The 14,672-nt window shown below is 41.9% G+C and overlaps 1 protein-coding gene across 8 annotated transcripts in view; it reads right to left on the reverse strand.

Moving 5' to 3' along the window:
- Positions 1-14,672, reverse strand: part of FYB2 (FYN binding protein 2) — a 123,367-nt gene that overhangs the window by 60,612 nt on the left and 48,083 nt on the right. For 6 of the 8 annotated variants that reach the window (XR_015160061.1, XR_015160062.1, XM_086390183.1 and 3 more), the window contains 3 exons: positions 13,349-14,087; positions 9,288-9,449; positions 7,033-7,066 (listed from right to left, as the gene is read on the reverse strand). Coding sequence is in view for 6 of the 8 variants with exons in the window: in XM_086390183.1 (XP_086246309.1) it covers positions 7,033-7,066; positions 9,288-9,449; positions 13,349-14,087 (935 nt within the window). In the remaining 2 variants the exon portion in view is untranslated. The remainder of the gene's footprint in view (positions 1-7,032; positions 7,067-9,287; positions 9,450-13,348; positions 14,088-14,672) is intronic. The other 2 variants (XM_086390185.1, XM_086390186.1) reach the window with 1 other exon arrangement.

The raw sequence follows: 14,672 nt of genomic DNA on the forward strand, positions 1-14,672 counted from the left end.
CCTGCACTCCAAACACACGACAAATTGCTGCCACTTATCAAGTGTTTACAGCATTGCTGGGCACTTTGTGGAATTATAGATACATATCTTGCTCTTCACAGCGACCCAAAAAAGGGAGGATTTATTGATTTCTCCATTTTCCCATGTGAGGAAATCAGAGGCCCAGAGATATTAAATAACTCTTCTAAGATCACACAGCTAGTGTGGAGCTCAAAATATAAACCTAAGGCTATCTGACCACAAAGTCTATGCTCTTAACTCCTTATAACACATTCCTTCGATCTTCCTATTTTCAAGTATTGCTGTGTTGTTCAATTTAAACAAATCTCAAAATTACGTAGTTGGTAAGAAAGAAGTATTTGATTCTCTCCCTGCTTTCAAATAATTTATAATTTGGACAGGGAGCTGAACTACACCCAAGAATCTAGAAAATAACAAAAACAGACTGTATATAATTGAGTCTCAAACTAAGAACCATCTAAGTCCATTATATTACTCAGCCAGTACTGGCTGAACTATTATTACCTGCTACACAGGCTGCCACTATGCATTCTAATTATGTCGAGCTACTGTGGATCCTCCACACATCAGGGTGTTTCTTGCCCCTGTGCTTTTGCACGTGTGGTTCCTCTGCTTGTAACAACCTTACCTCCAATGTCCTTTCCACAAACTTTCACTTATTCTTTATTTTTTTTCAGCTTGGTCATTTTCCTTTATTATGATGACTAACAAGTGAACAGGCCTTTTTTTACGTTACTTTTTTTGTTGGAGTACAGCTGCTTTACAATGTTGTGTTAGTTTCTACTGTACAGCAAAGTGAATCAGCTGTACATATACACGTATCCTCTCTTTTTTGAATTTCTTTCCCATTTAGGTTACCACAGGGTACTCAGTAGATAGAGTTCTCTGTGCTATACAGTAGCTCTTACTTACTCTTTAAGACACTAATTAAGTATCATTTTTCTCTGGTCCTTCAACAGTTTTTATTCTCCACACAGCAGCCAGGACGATCTTTTAAAAAGATAGCTCAGATCTTGTCACAATCTTGCTTATGCTATTTAAAAACAACAAATGTTAATTCGTGTTGTTAAAAATATTGTTAAATGAATTAACAACAATGTTAATTCATGTTGATGTATGGCAAAAATCATCACAATATCATAAAGTAACTATCTTCTAATTAAACAAAAAGTAACAACAAAACCATCGAATGCCTCACCTGTATGATCTCAGCCCTAGCAACCTCTCCAAACTCCCTACGACCCTCTTTCTCCCTCGTTACACTCTAACCACACTGGTCTCCTCTCTGTTTTACAAGGATGCTACGCACTCTCCTAAATCAAGGACTTTGCAAATGCTGTTCCTGCTTCCTGGAATGTTTCTGTATGGCCAGCTGCCTCTCAACCACCAGGACTCACCTTAGAAGTGTGGCCATGTCAAATTATTTAGCCTGTGACTCAAGTTTTCTCACTTATAAGATCTATAATAGTTGTATCTACTTCTTAAAGATTGTCACAAATGAAATCATTCACATAATTAGAACGGACACTATGTCAGCATTGACTGCTATTTCTAATACTGTCATTGTTTCATGGTTGTCATAGTGGCTCCCTAGGCTATCTGCCTATTTCTACCTGCTTCTTCACCATATGTTATTTATACAGCATCCAGATTGATCTTCCCCAAATAAACGTCAGCTCACTACCTGGCTTCCCCATGCATTTAGAGCAAAATCCAAACTCAGCCCATGGCTTCTAAGAATCACCACTGGCACTGCCCTAGCACACTGTGTTTTAGCTCTAGCCCTTGCCTTTTTCGTTCTTGAAACTCACTGAGAGTGGTTCTCCCTTGAGAGTGCATCCCGGCTGTCCCTCTCTTGGAACATCTTCTAGACCCTCCATGACGGGGTCCTCGTTATTGAGGTCTCAGCCCAAATGTCACCACTTCAGGAAGGCTTTTCCTGATCACCCTCTACCTCCTTGGTTTCATTTCCAATCCCATTTTATTATCCTAATATGCTTTAACTTTTTTCTTTATAAAAGTAGACTCATAGATACAGAAAGCAAACTAGTGGTTACCAGTTGTAGGGGGAGGGTCAATATATGGGTGGGGAAAAAGGAGGGACAAACTCTTGGATGTAAGGTAGGCTACAATGATATATTACACAACAGAGGGAATACAGCCAATATTTGTAATAACTGTAAGTGGAGTATAACCTTTAAAACTTATATATATTTTTTCCCTCATAGCATTTACCACTGTTTAGGTAAGAACTACAGCCATATCTTATTTGACCACCGTGTCATTTCTCTGTTATCATTATTTTACTTGACTGCCTTAGGAAAGGCATTCACTCCCTGGGATCTGTTCTTCCTAGTCATAACATAGGTCCTAGACATGATCACATAATCTGCTCAGCCCTGGAAGACACTTATATTCCCCACTCTGTGTGGGGTAGAAATACCAAAAACACAAACACAAAAGTATGTTCCAAAGTACCAGGTTGAAGGAGGCCATCCAGACATTGAAAACAGGTTTATATTATCTTTTAAAGACTATTGTCAAAATGAAAATCAAAATTAAATGCTTGGGAGAGAATATGGTGGACTCCCAAGATCCACCCACAGACCCTCACATGAGAGAAACATTGTACTGTCTGAATCTATTCTCCTGAAATAAAAAGCTTCTCTCTCTGTCAGTGTCTGAATCAGAGATTTCCTGACTCAGGACTCCACTCTGACTCTTAGTAGGAAAAAACCCATAGTTATAGCTAATGAATAATATATTAGCCAACAGTCAACTCTGCTAAGTACTGACATAGACCCAGGGCTGATTGCTGCCCTGGGACTAACCTGCTTTGCTCACACACACAAATAGAAGCTGCTTATTCAAATGGCATGCCAACTAGCTTGGTTTGCGTGAAAGAGTGATGACAAAGGATAAACTCCAAAGCGTCATTTCATTAATGTGATATTAATATTCTAGAGAGAAGAAGAGAGAGAGAGGCCAAGGGCTGAAGAAACTAAGACTCATTGATCATCTTCTGTGTACTCCTGAGCTTTATATAATCTATATCATTTAGTCTTTGTGACAATCAATAAAGTAAATATTACTATGTTCACTTTAGAGATGTGCATATCAAAGCTCTGAGCTGTTCAGTGACTTGTATTAGAGGCAGGGATGAACCCATGCTAATTTGACTCTGGGCCTGTACTGCTCCATTACACAATGCTGCTTATATGTAATACACAGTATAAAGGGGCTTAGAAGTAAAAATGGCTGTTGTAAATGCACTGAGTTCCTAAAAAGAGGATTACAAAATATATCCGCAGAGATACAGCAAAAACATAGACCCCTGTTATGTGAATAATAGTTAAAAACAATAAGAGTTTGAGATTAGGGAAGAATCTAGTCCTTAGATACTTTTTTAAAATATCATGTAAAGAAAAAATAAAGGGACTTCCCTGCTGATTCAGTGGTTAAGAATAACTATAGTTATAGTTATAGCATTTACTTGTTCAAAGTACTTTCTTGGCATCACAAGATAAAATTCAAAACCCTTAGCATGGCACTTAATGTATTTCAGAATTCAATGTCATGTCTTACTTTTCCACATCAGCATCCTTCTTCTGTCTGTTTATATCCTCTTCTCTACCACCTTGCTTTCAATCATGTTCTAGCTCTATAGTGAACATCCACTGGTCTGTCCAACCACCCATTCTTCCATCTACCTACTATAAGTCAAGAATGTCATTATTTCTGGGAATAATACTCTACCCTCACCTACCTTAGAAAGTTAAAGTGCTAGCAGCTCAATCGTGTCTGACTTTTTGCCACCCATGGACTATAACCCGCCAGGCTCCTATGTCCATGGAATTCTTCAGGCAAGAACACTGGAGTGGGTGGGTAGCCATTCCCTTTTCCAGGGGATCTTCCTGACCCAGGAGTCGAACCCAGGTCTCCTGCATTGCAGGCAGGTTCTTTACTGCCTGAGCTACAGAGTCTCACAAAAGGGAACAAATAAGGAAACCTGTGTAATCCTGACCTATCATTACAGGATACATTTCAAGTTCTTTTTACTTCCACGAAGCCACACCTAAGTATTCTGGTCCCTCTTCATCTCTCATCTTTCACTGTCATAGCACTATGGCTCATATCATCACTGAGGTATAGCGAGTCTCATTTAAATGAGATTAAGTTTTAAAGTCAAAGGAAACTGTTTAAAGTCAAACTGAAACTCTGCTTGTAAATCCCTTAGCAAGAACGTGTCACTCCAGAGACTGACTACAGTTTCCCAATACTTGCCTATCACAGCAAGTTTGCCCCACTGCCCCGCATGTTGAAATGGATGATTAAAATGCCAGAAAAGAAGTCAGCTTAGTTCAGAGCCAAGCTGTGGAGAAAATGCATATCGAGCTGAACACTACTATCACAGCGCACTCATAATCACACTGAGATGCTCACAGTATTCAAGGCAAGAGGGAATCAAGACCAACTTAGAGCACAGCAGAAGTGCATTGTCCCCTCAAACTGTGACACTGGGGCCCACGTTCATAGAGTAAACGGTACAGATCATCTCCGAGCTGTCTAATTTTTTCTCTCTTTCACGCAAATGCACATAGAAGGCAGCTGACTTACCCTGTCATCACTGAACTCTTTCAAATAGGTAATTGAACGGGGTTCCCAAAGCACATGAATTTTATCTAGCTCCATGCAGTTTGTTCCTTGTTGAACCAGATCATCTCATCCAATCCTTGGTGTACAGAATCCTCCATTATTTGGTACCTATCTCCCTCTAACAACGCATTCCTTCCCATTTCTTACTATACTTTCTATACTCTAACTCAACTAGTTCAGTTTCCAAAAGAAAACAGGATACTCCACACTTTTTGGTTCCGGTTATGATGTCTTTTCCTGTGTTTTCTGACAGATGTTTATCCTTAATACTTAGTTCACATGTTGCATCTTCCCTGCTAGGTTGATTGAAATAATGCCTCTATTCTTCATCCCTTCCTGGATCCCTGCCCAATGCCATGTAACCTTTCAGTGTTTTACTCTAAGTCAGTATTTGCAAGATTGCCTGGATAGTCTGCAACATATGAGCCAGGCAGTTGAGCCTAGCCCAGATCAACTGAACCCATACTCACTGTGTTTACTATTGTTATATTGTTATTATGGAGTATTATTGTAGTAATAGCAAACTGATATGTTTTCTATAAAAAAAACTTCCCTGACCCTCCCAAGGAAAAGCGATCTCTCCACATTTTTGCAACCTCTGAAACTTGTACCTTTCTCTATTATAAAATGTAAAACATTCTACTATTATAAACATTTAATGAGTGAATAGGTAGTATGATCATTTTTAGGTTTAGTTTTCCTTCTAAGACTGACCTTCTTGAGAACAGGAGCATCTTTGGGAAGGAGTTAAGGTGATACACTCAAAACAGTTTGGGCATATCTATTAGTACAGCCATTATGGAATACGGTATGGTGGTTCCTCAAAAAATTAAAAATTGAAATGCCATATGATCCAGAAGTCCTACTCCTCAGTATATACCCAAACGAAACAAAAACAGGATCTCCAACAGATACCTGCACTCCTATGTAGACTGCAGTATCACTCACAATGGCCAAGATATGGAAACAACCAAAATGTCTATCAACAGAAGAATGGGTACAGAAGATGTGAGAGAGATATATATAATGTACATGTGTATATAGTAGATATATATGTGAGTAAATGTGATAACAAATGTTAAAGATATGTGAATGTAATATATTATAAATGTGATATATGTGTGTGTATATATAAAGATAGATATATATGGAATATTATTCAGCCTTGAAAAAGGCCGTCTTGCCATTTGCAACATGGATGAACCTCAAGGACATTATGCTAAATAAGTCAGAGAAAAGACAAATACTATGTGATATCACTTATATGTGGAATCTTAAAAAAATAAAATACCTGAACTTGTAAAAGCAGAAGTAGAATGGTGGTTACCAGAGACTGAGGAGTGGGGAAACTGGAGATGTTAAGAGTACAAACTTGCAACATAAATTCTGGAAACTCAATGCACAATATAGGGATTCTAGTAAAAAAACAAAAATGCTGTATTATAAACTTAAACTTGCTGAGAGACTAGAATTTTAACTGTTTTCAAAAGAAATGATAATTATGTAAGGTGATAAAGGTGTGAGCTAGTGTTAGTTAATGCTACCACAGTAACAATATTGTGAAATATGTATACTGAACCAATATATTGTGCATTTTGAACTTACACAGTTGTACATATCCATTATATCTCAGCTTAAAAAAAATAGTTTAGGAACACGTGGGTTAGAATCATGGCTCTGCAAGTGGCAAATTTTCTGAGCCAAAGTATCTCTAGCTATAAAATGAAAACAGAGCCAGAAACTTTGCAGCCTTCTTGAGAAGAGGACGTGAGAACCTCAGTATAAAGTGGTCAGCTCAACACATGACACATCAGAGGCGCAATACATAGACTGACACTTCCACGGCAAAAGTATTACAATAAGCGCACCAGAGCCAGAAAGGCCTTTGTCCCATGCAAAGTGAAGTCGCTCAGTTGTGTCCGATTCTTTGCGACCCCATGGACTGTAGCCTACCAGGCTCCTCCATCCATGGAATTTTCCAGGCAAGAGTACTGGAGTGGGTTGCCATTGCCTTCTCCAGGGGATCTTACTAGCTGCCCACAGCACTCTGTAGTCTCTAATCCGATTTATTACTAGGAGGCTGATGTTTCAATTTACTGAGCCCAACTGTACCGTAAATAAAAGGACCCCAGAGACCCATCTTTGCAACTTAACATCAACACAGTTGTTAAATGCAGTTTATTTAATCTCTCATTTAATCAAAAGTTGCAGTTGGTTGCGGTTTGTTATCTCTTCTTCCCCCAACTCTTCTGAGAAATACAGACACCTGACCTGGGCTTATTGCCTGCTTTAGGGCAGGCTAAGCAGCCTCGTTGATGGGCTGCATTGCTGCACAATTAAGAAATGGGTACTCACCTCACTGGAGGCAGGCTGCCTTCTTTTGCAGCTTCTGCAAGAGCAAGATGCAGGGTGGAAAAAAAAAAAAAAAAAAGACATGTTAGTGGCAGTCTGTTTAAGTGAACTGTTTGTACAATGACCTGACCCCCTCCCACCACCAGAGAAAATGCAGAGGTGCAGCTCACCCGCCCCACCCCAGCACCCAGGGACTGCCAGGGACTACATGTAGCATTCACACACACTTTATGGTGCTTATTTATTACTGCAGTCTCTCTATATTAGACTTTGACTTCCTTGGGCCCTGAAACTCCTATGGGATTTATCTCTTAATTTCTTGTTTCTTTAAAATTTTTTTAAATTAAACTTTCCACTTTGAGATAATTGTAGGTTTACATGCAGTAGTAAGAAATAATACAGAGGGACCCCATATATTCTTCACCCAGTTTCCTCAATGGTATGAGACCTGGGTTGATGTTCTTGTTTTCCCTTTGCCCTGTGGATGTCCACTAGCTCTAACAGCACTTGCTGTAACTAATGTCTTGTTTCTATCACAGAGTCCGGGAAAGAAGAGAGCAGCTGCTCGACGCATGCTTGAGGTAGTGGTAAGAGTGCCTTCCCTGAGCGCTTACTGTTGTGCTGGGCACTGTTCAGTCTTCCCAGGCCTCATCTCATTTCTCCTTACAATCATCCTATGAGAGGAGTGTTACTATCATCCCCATTTTACAGACAGGGACAATGAAGCTCAGTGGGTCCCACGACCAAACCTAAATAGCCAGTGATGAGGGAGCTGGGGTTTAATAAAATTTAATAAAATGGGGAGCCCGTTTTATTCCCCAAAACTTAGTCCTCTGTTCTCTGACAACTTTTTTCTCTTTCAGAGAGATGGTTTGAGGCCTGAATTATTTAATGTTTATAAAAATCAAACTTCACCCTCTTTGATATAGAGATAGCCATATTATCAAAGTACACTTAGAAGAGCTCTATTTCTCGTTACAGAATTTCCTTTTAGGATATGACTTAAGGTGACTTTTAGCAATGGTTCTCAAAGCATGGCCCCCAGACCAGCAACATCAGTGTCTCCCAGAGAACTTGTTAAAAACGTAAATTCTCAAATGCTCCAAACCCAGACTGGACTTCCCCAATGGCTCAGTGGGTAAAGAAGCCACCTGGAATGCAGGAGACAAAGGAGATGCAGGTTTGATCCCTGGGTCGGGAAGATCCCCCGGAGGAGGAAATGGCAACCCACTCCAGTATTCTTGCCAGAGAAATCCCATGGACAGAGTCTGACAGGCTACAGTCCAAAGAGTTGCCGAGTCGAACATGACTGAGCGACTAAGCACAAATCCAGACCAACTGACTCAGAACTCTGGGTTCGGGCCCAGAAAGCTGTATTTTAACAAGTCCTCCAGTTGATTCTGATGCATGCTGATGTTTGAGAACCACTGAGTTAAAGAAATTTCACCCTGAGGTTGCCCAAAGCAGTCAAATGAGCAACCAGCAAGCTAAGAAGAAATGAATGAAGAATTAGCTCTTTCAGTGTACCGTCCACTGGTGCTCGTGGCCACAGTAAGAAAAACGCTAGCACCGCACTACACATCGCCCCAAAGTGTACATTCACCTCGTGTTTCCTTAGAGCAAACGTGAGCGAAGGCGTTGACCGTGTCAGTGGGGTCAGGCTATGGAGGTAGAAGGGGGTGAGAAGGCTCCCTTGCATAGCAGAGGAAAACACATGAGCACGGAAAGAAGGCTGCCAAGCAGGGACGCTGCAGGCTATGGAACGGAGGACAAGTGGGGGCAGGGTGGGGCCCTCCAGTCCATTCCCACAGTGGCCCTGGTGACTCCCATCACCATCCCAGGTCAAGTTCACACTGAGTTTCCTCTCTCCGCTCCCTCCCCCTCTCCTACTCCACTTGGTTGTGTTGACAACACAGGCTTTGTAGGAAAACAAAGACTCCCTGCCTCCCTCTTCAGCTACTTTTCTTTTTCTTCCTCTTGGACAGATTCCCAGTGATCAAACGCAAAGCTCTCAGGGGAAGCAGGCTGGCCCAAGAGCGATAAGGGGCCAATTCTCACAGATTTGTCATTTCACGGGCAAGCTGCCACAGTCTCTATATGAGAATACGCAGTGAAGGATGTCCAGCCCCACAGAAAAGCAGTCTGGCACCGTCCCCTGGGAGCTGATGCAGCGGGGGGAGGTGACAGAGAGACGGGGGCACGGGAGCCATGACTCCCCTTGGCTGGCTGTGCAAGGGCCTGTGTGTGTGTTTCCTTACCTTCCCCATCGGGCTTGGAAAGAGCAGCTGCCTGCCTCTGGAAGGCCTGGAGGGTCACGACTGGGGGCCTTGGCGGCTTTGGGGGAGGAGGACCCAGGGACTCGACGGAAGGCAGTGGCTTGGTATTGGGGAGTTGTGGATGCCTGACATCTGGCTGTTCCTCTGGGCACAAAGAGTCCAAAATATAGGTCATTATTTCCATCTCATGGTTGGCCTCAGTCTCACTCCCGTCCCACCTATTCTCCACCCAGTAGCCAGAGTGTCCTGATCAACATGTGAACCCAAGCTGGCCACCATCCCAGCTGCCCAGAGGATGAAGCTCAGTCTCCTCAGCTGCCGTCCACTCACTCCATCCTCTGGTATTAGACCACCACACAGCATCAGTCTACACTTTTTTTTCTTACCACACTTTACCATCCTGCTTCCCCAACCTTCAGTCCCAACATCTTTTGCTCACACGCCTGGCTTCTCAGTTTTTCAGATTTCATAAATATTTTTTGCAGTTTCTTTTTTTTTTCTTTTTCATTCTATTTTTAATTCACTTTTTTATTTGAAGTATAGTTATTTTACAAAGTTGTGTTTGTACAGCATAGTGAGTCATATGTTTGTGTGTGCGTGTATATGTATATAAAGTTGTGTTCATTTCAGGTATACAGCAAAATGACTCCGTTTTTATATGTGTATAAGATCCTTTTCTGATTCTTTTCTAGGTTATTACAAGTCCAGATTTGATTTCAAAAGCCTTAAATAGCTCTCAAATATCCAAGATTTTGTTCATTCCACCTGATGCAAAGAGCTGACTCATTTGAAAAGACCCTGATGCTGGAAAAGATTAAGGGCAAGAGGAGAAGGGGACGACAGAGGATGAGATGGTTGATGGCATCACCGACTCAATGGACATGGGTTTGGGTGAACTCTGGGAGCTGATGATGAACAGGGAGGCCTAGTGTGCCGTGGTTCATGGGGTCGCGAAGAGTCGGACACGACTGAGCGACTGAACTGAACTGAACTGTTCATGCCATTCTTGTTCTGGTATGCTGTTCCCTTACTCCTCCCTTGGTGAACTTTGACTCATTTTTTAAGACCCTCCTCCAATGATACCTTTCCTGATTTCTACCAGAAAACCAGCTCATAATCAACCACTCTTTGTTCAGTATCACCTATCACATTGTTACCACCTCTCCATCAGTGCTGTGACATATGAGAAGGGCTGGTCTATCTTCCCACTGAATGTAGGTTCCTAGAGGGAAGCAACTAAGCCCTAGGGATCTCCTCTCAGTGCCAAGCACAGGACCAGCATCAGCAGAAATGCACAATGACAATGACTATTCCCTGAAAGGATTCGTCGGGCACTCATGATGGGCAAATAATACGGGAGACATGAAGAGGAGTAACAACTGGTCTCTTGATGTCCAGGGCTCCAATATCTAGAACAGGTTTCAAGGCTGGCTTTGTAGTACCTGGGCACCTGTGGATTCTATATCCTGTAATTTTCCAGGACAGTCCCAATTTTATGTATTTTATTCTTCTGCACTGATGAGCTAACCAACAGAAATTCCAACATTATATATAAATATTGCATAGGCTTTCTACACCAAAAACAGCACAAAATCTTATATTATTCACGTACCTTGACTTTTGGTTGACATAACACAGTGGCTGACCACATGGTAAAACTAAAGAAACTTGGCTAGTGTTTTACAAAAACATCAGTGCAACCCCCTCAAGGCCCTGCTATCCTCTGCAGTCAAGGAGCAGGGGTCCTTCTAGCCCTACTAGCAGGGGTTACATAGTTAGGGCCAAAGTTCCTTTCTTCTAAGACTTGAAGTATAAGCTGCAAAGTCAGAGATTTTAGTCTTTATCAGATAATAGAGAAGACAGTAAAAGTGCATGATCACTTACTTACTAACTGAGCTCCTAATTTTTATCAGGCACTGTGCTAAGCAATTTACATGGGTTATCCCATTTGATCCTCCCAGCAGCTCTGTCAGCTAGGTTATCTAGACCTTTCTTTCCTCCCATCTCTCCTTGCTCCCATTCATCCTTTCTTCCTCCCTATCCCTTCATCAACAATAATTTATATTCCAAGCATTGTTCTAGGAGCTGGAACTAGAGTTAAGGACAAGAAAAGAGAGAGTTCTGCCCTCAAGAATTTTCATTCCAATAGGAGGAGGCTGATGATAAACATGCAAACAGATAAACAGATAAGAAAACCATAACAGGGCGGTGATGTGGGACAAATAAGGATTTAGGGATTAACATGTACCATTACTATACATAAAATAGATAGCCAACAAGGACCTACTGGAAAGCACAGGGAATTAAACTCACTATCTTGTATTAACCTATACAGGAAAAGAATCTTAAACAGAATAGAAGAGTGTGTGTGTGTGTGTGTGTGTGTGTGTGTATAACTGAATCATTTGATGTACATCTGAAACTAACACAACATTGTAAATCAACTATACTTCAATTTTAAAAAGTAAAAAGAGAAAATCACAGCAATCTATTAATTCTATAAAGGAAATAAAACAGGATGATATGAAAGAATGTGAATTCTTGGTGGTGAGGTAATAGACTTTAGATAGAGATCTTTGGCTAGAGAAGGCTTATCTGGGAAAGTGTCATTTAAACTTAGACCTAAAGGTAATGAAGGAAAGATCAAAGAAAAGTATTATATAGGAAGGAGGAACAGAAATCATAAGGTCCTGAGTCATAATGAAGTCTGTTCACAAAACAGCAAGGAATTCCAGGATGTTGTCTATAGGCTAGTGAGCCAGGGAAAGACAGCAGGAAGTAAGTCCGAGACATCAGCAGGGACCAAAAGCAGCAGCGCTATGAAGTCAGCAGTAAATAGTTTAGATGCTCTTCTGAGGGAAAGAGAAACCAAACAGGATCATAAGCAAGAGAGCCAGCCAGCCGGCCAGCCATTTATTCAAAAAATACTTTCTTGAGAACTCATTGAAACGGGCCTTGTTCTTTTAGGTTATGGGGATACAGTGGTAAAGAAGACAGTTTTTATTCTCACTTAACTTATACTTTACTGAGGTAAACAAATACATAACAAACTAGATAGGGGTAAGTGAGAGAAAACTAAAGCTGTGTAAGAAAAAGACTGCTGGAGGTGGGTGGCTATTTCAGATAGAGTGATCCACAAGGTCCACACGCAGCAGGTGACCTTGATAAAGTGAAGGAGTGAGATGTCAAAGTTCTACAGGAAAAGTGTTCCAGACAGAGAGAGCAGCAAGTATAAAGGCCCTGGGGTGGAACTAGCTTGGTATATCAGGAATAGAAAGAAGGTCAATGTGGTGAGAGAGGAGAGAGTACGAGATGCTGGCAAGGAGCAAACTGTATGAGCCACAGTAAGACAGCTAAAGTTGAAATGAGCAGGGGGGTGATATGATTGGATTAATGCTTTAGAGCATCACTGTACCTGTGAGGAGGAGCATAGACTACAAGAGGGCAAGAGTGTGAAAGCAGGGAGACCAGCTGGACCTTGCAGTGGTCCAAGAAGAGATGGTCCACAGTGGTGTAGACTTGAGCAGAAGGCAGAAATGGAAGCAAGTCAGGAGATTCAGAACGTATTTTGGTGACAGAGCCAAGAACTTGCTGCAAACAATGATTAGTTACAAACAAAGAGGCAGGGAGGTGGATAGGGGAGGGGAACAGAATATGATTCCTAGATTTTTGGCCTGAGCAAATAGGAGGGTGGTTGTGCTACTTATTAAGACAAGGAAGACTGGCAATGGATCGATTGATAGGAAAGGAAACCAGGCTTTGTGAAGTTAAGCAGACTGCCCCAGTTCAGGCATCTTGTAAGAAGCAGAGCTAAAGGATTCAAATCTGGGTTTGTCCCACCTGTCTCTCCATATAATTCCAGGAGATTAATCACTTAATCCAAACCTGAAGTTATAATCTAGCAGATGGGCTTAGAATATCTGTGCTAGAGTGTGGGACAAACACTGGCCAGGCCACATATAAGACCACCCATGCCAGTAAGCTCTAAATTAGAGAAATACAGTGATCCCTCCCCCTAGGCCTGTGGGGGCTTGATTTCTTACCTGAGGTCTGGCTGGTGAGCTCATTGTCATAGACAGGGTGACAGATGCTCCCTGTCAAGCTCCTCTCAGGACTGGAGTTTGCTTCGCTCTCCCTGCTACATTGAGAAGGTTGAACGGTGGGATCTTCAGAGATGGCACACAATCTTCTTTGAGCCATCAGGTGCCTGTGGGAAGGTAGGGACTGGGCTTCTTTTATTTCCATATTTTCCATGGGCTCCTCTGAAGTCAGCTTGATACTTTTCTGCTCTTTTAGATGGAAGGCCCTGCTTCCACAACTGGCAGGGAGAAAGACGGATGGTGTCTCACTTTTCTGAGATAAAACCTCCCAGCTCCAGAGCTTGTTTCTGAAGCTATCATTCACCATGACTTTCTTCTTATTGGCTATCTCACCATTTGACTGATACACATCTAACAGCGGAGAAGCCTTCTGTGACCTTACTGCAGAACCAGGAAAACTTGGCGGTTCCAGGTAATTAGAACATTTCTGAGTCTCACTCTTCTGAGTCCCCTTCACTTGCTGGGGTTTAAGAGGCTGCGGATCACCATCAGCACAGTTGGGTGAGTGCTGATTGTGGCTGGATGAGGGGGGTTTCCCACTGGCCAAAGTCTTCATGGACTGTCTGCTTCCAAAGTCTCCCTTTTGAGAAACACCTGCTGGGAATTTGATAGGTCCTGAAAGAGATGATGCATCAAGATTTTGAAATTTGGCTCGAAGTTCCTTGAAGTTTCTTAATCCTTCCTAGAGCATAAAAGAAAAGAAACAAGCAGCACCATTAGCTGACTTCACTGTGCTTGCTAAGTGGCTCTAGGTGCTGATGTAATGCCATTGCTTATCTACTGAGTAGTATCAGTAATGCTACTGTCTACGTGAGGCAGAGTCAAACTAACTACATGCTCTTTGAAACACTGCAGGTGTGCCTAATTTCTTCACAACATACAAAGAATGCTTATAAGATATATAGCACTAACAATTGCTGATAAACCCCTTGATATAAACTTCTGGTAGCTCTCTGCTGCCTGTGCAAATAAACCCCTTCATGTGGCATTTAAGAACAAAAGTTGTGGAATTATGATCTCAGCCACAGATCAACATGTGCGTGTGTGCTTAGTAACTCAGTTGTGTCTGACTCTGTGACCTCATGGACTGTAGCCCTCCAGGCTCCTCTGCCCATGGGATTTTCCTGGCAAAAGTACTGGAGTAGATTTCCATTTTCTCCTCCAGGGGGTCTTCTCAACCCAGGGATTAAACCCACATCTCTGGCATCTCCTGCACTGGCAGATGGATTCTTTACCACCACTTAACCCTGATGCTGGGAGAGATTGA

Source organism: Bos grunniens, chromosome 3 (assembly GCF_055505025.1).
Source record: "Bos grunniens cultivar Pamir isolate PY7600 chromosome 3, Bosgru_T2T1.0, whole genome shotgun sequence".
Classification (NCBI taxonomy): Eukaryota; Metazoa; Chordata; class Mammalia; order Artiodactyla; family Bovidae; genus Bos; species Bos grunniens.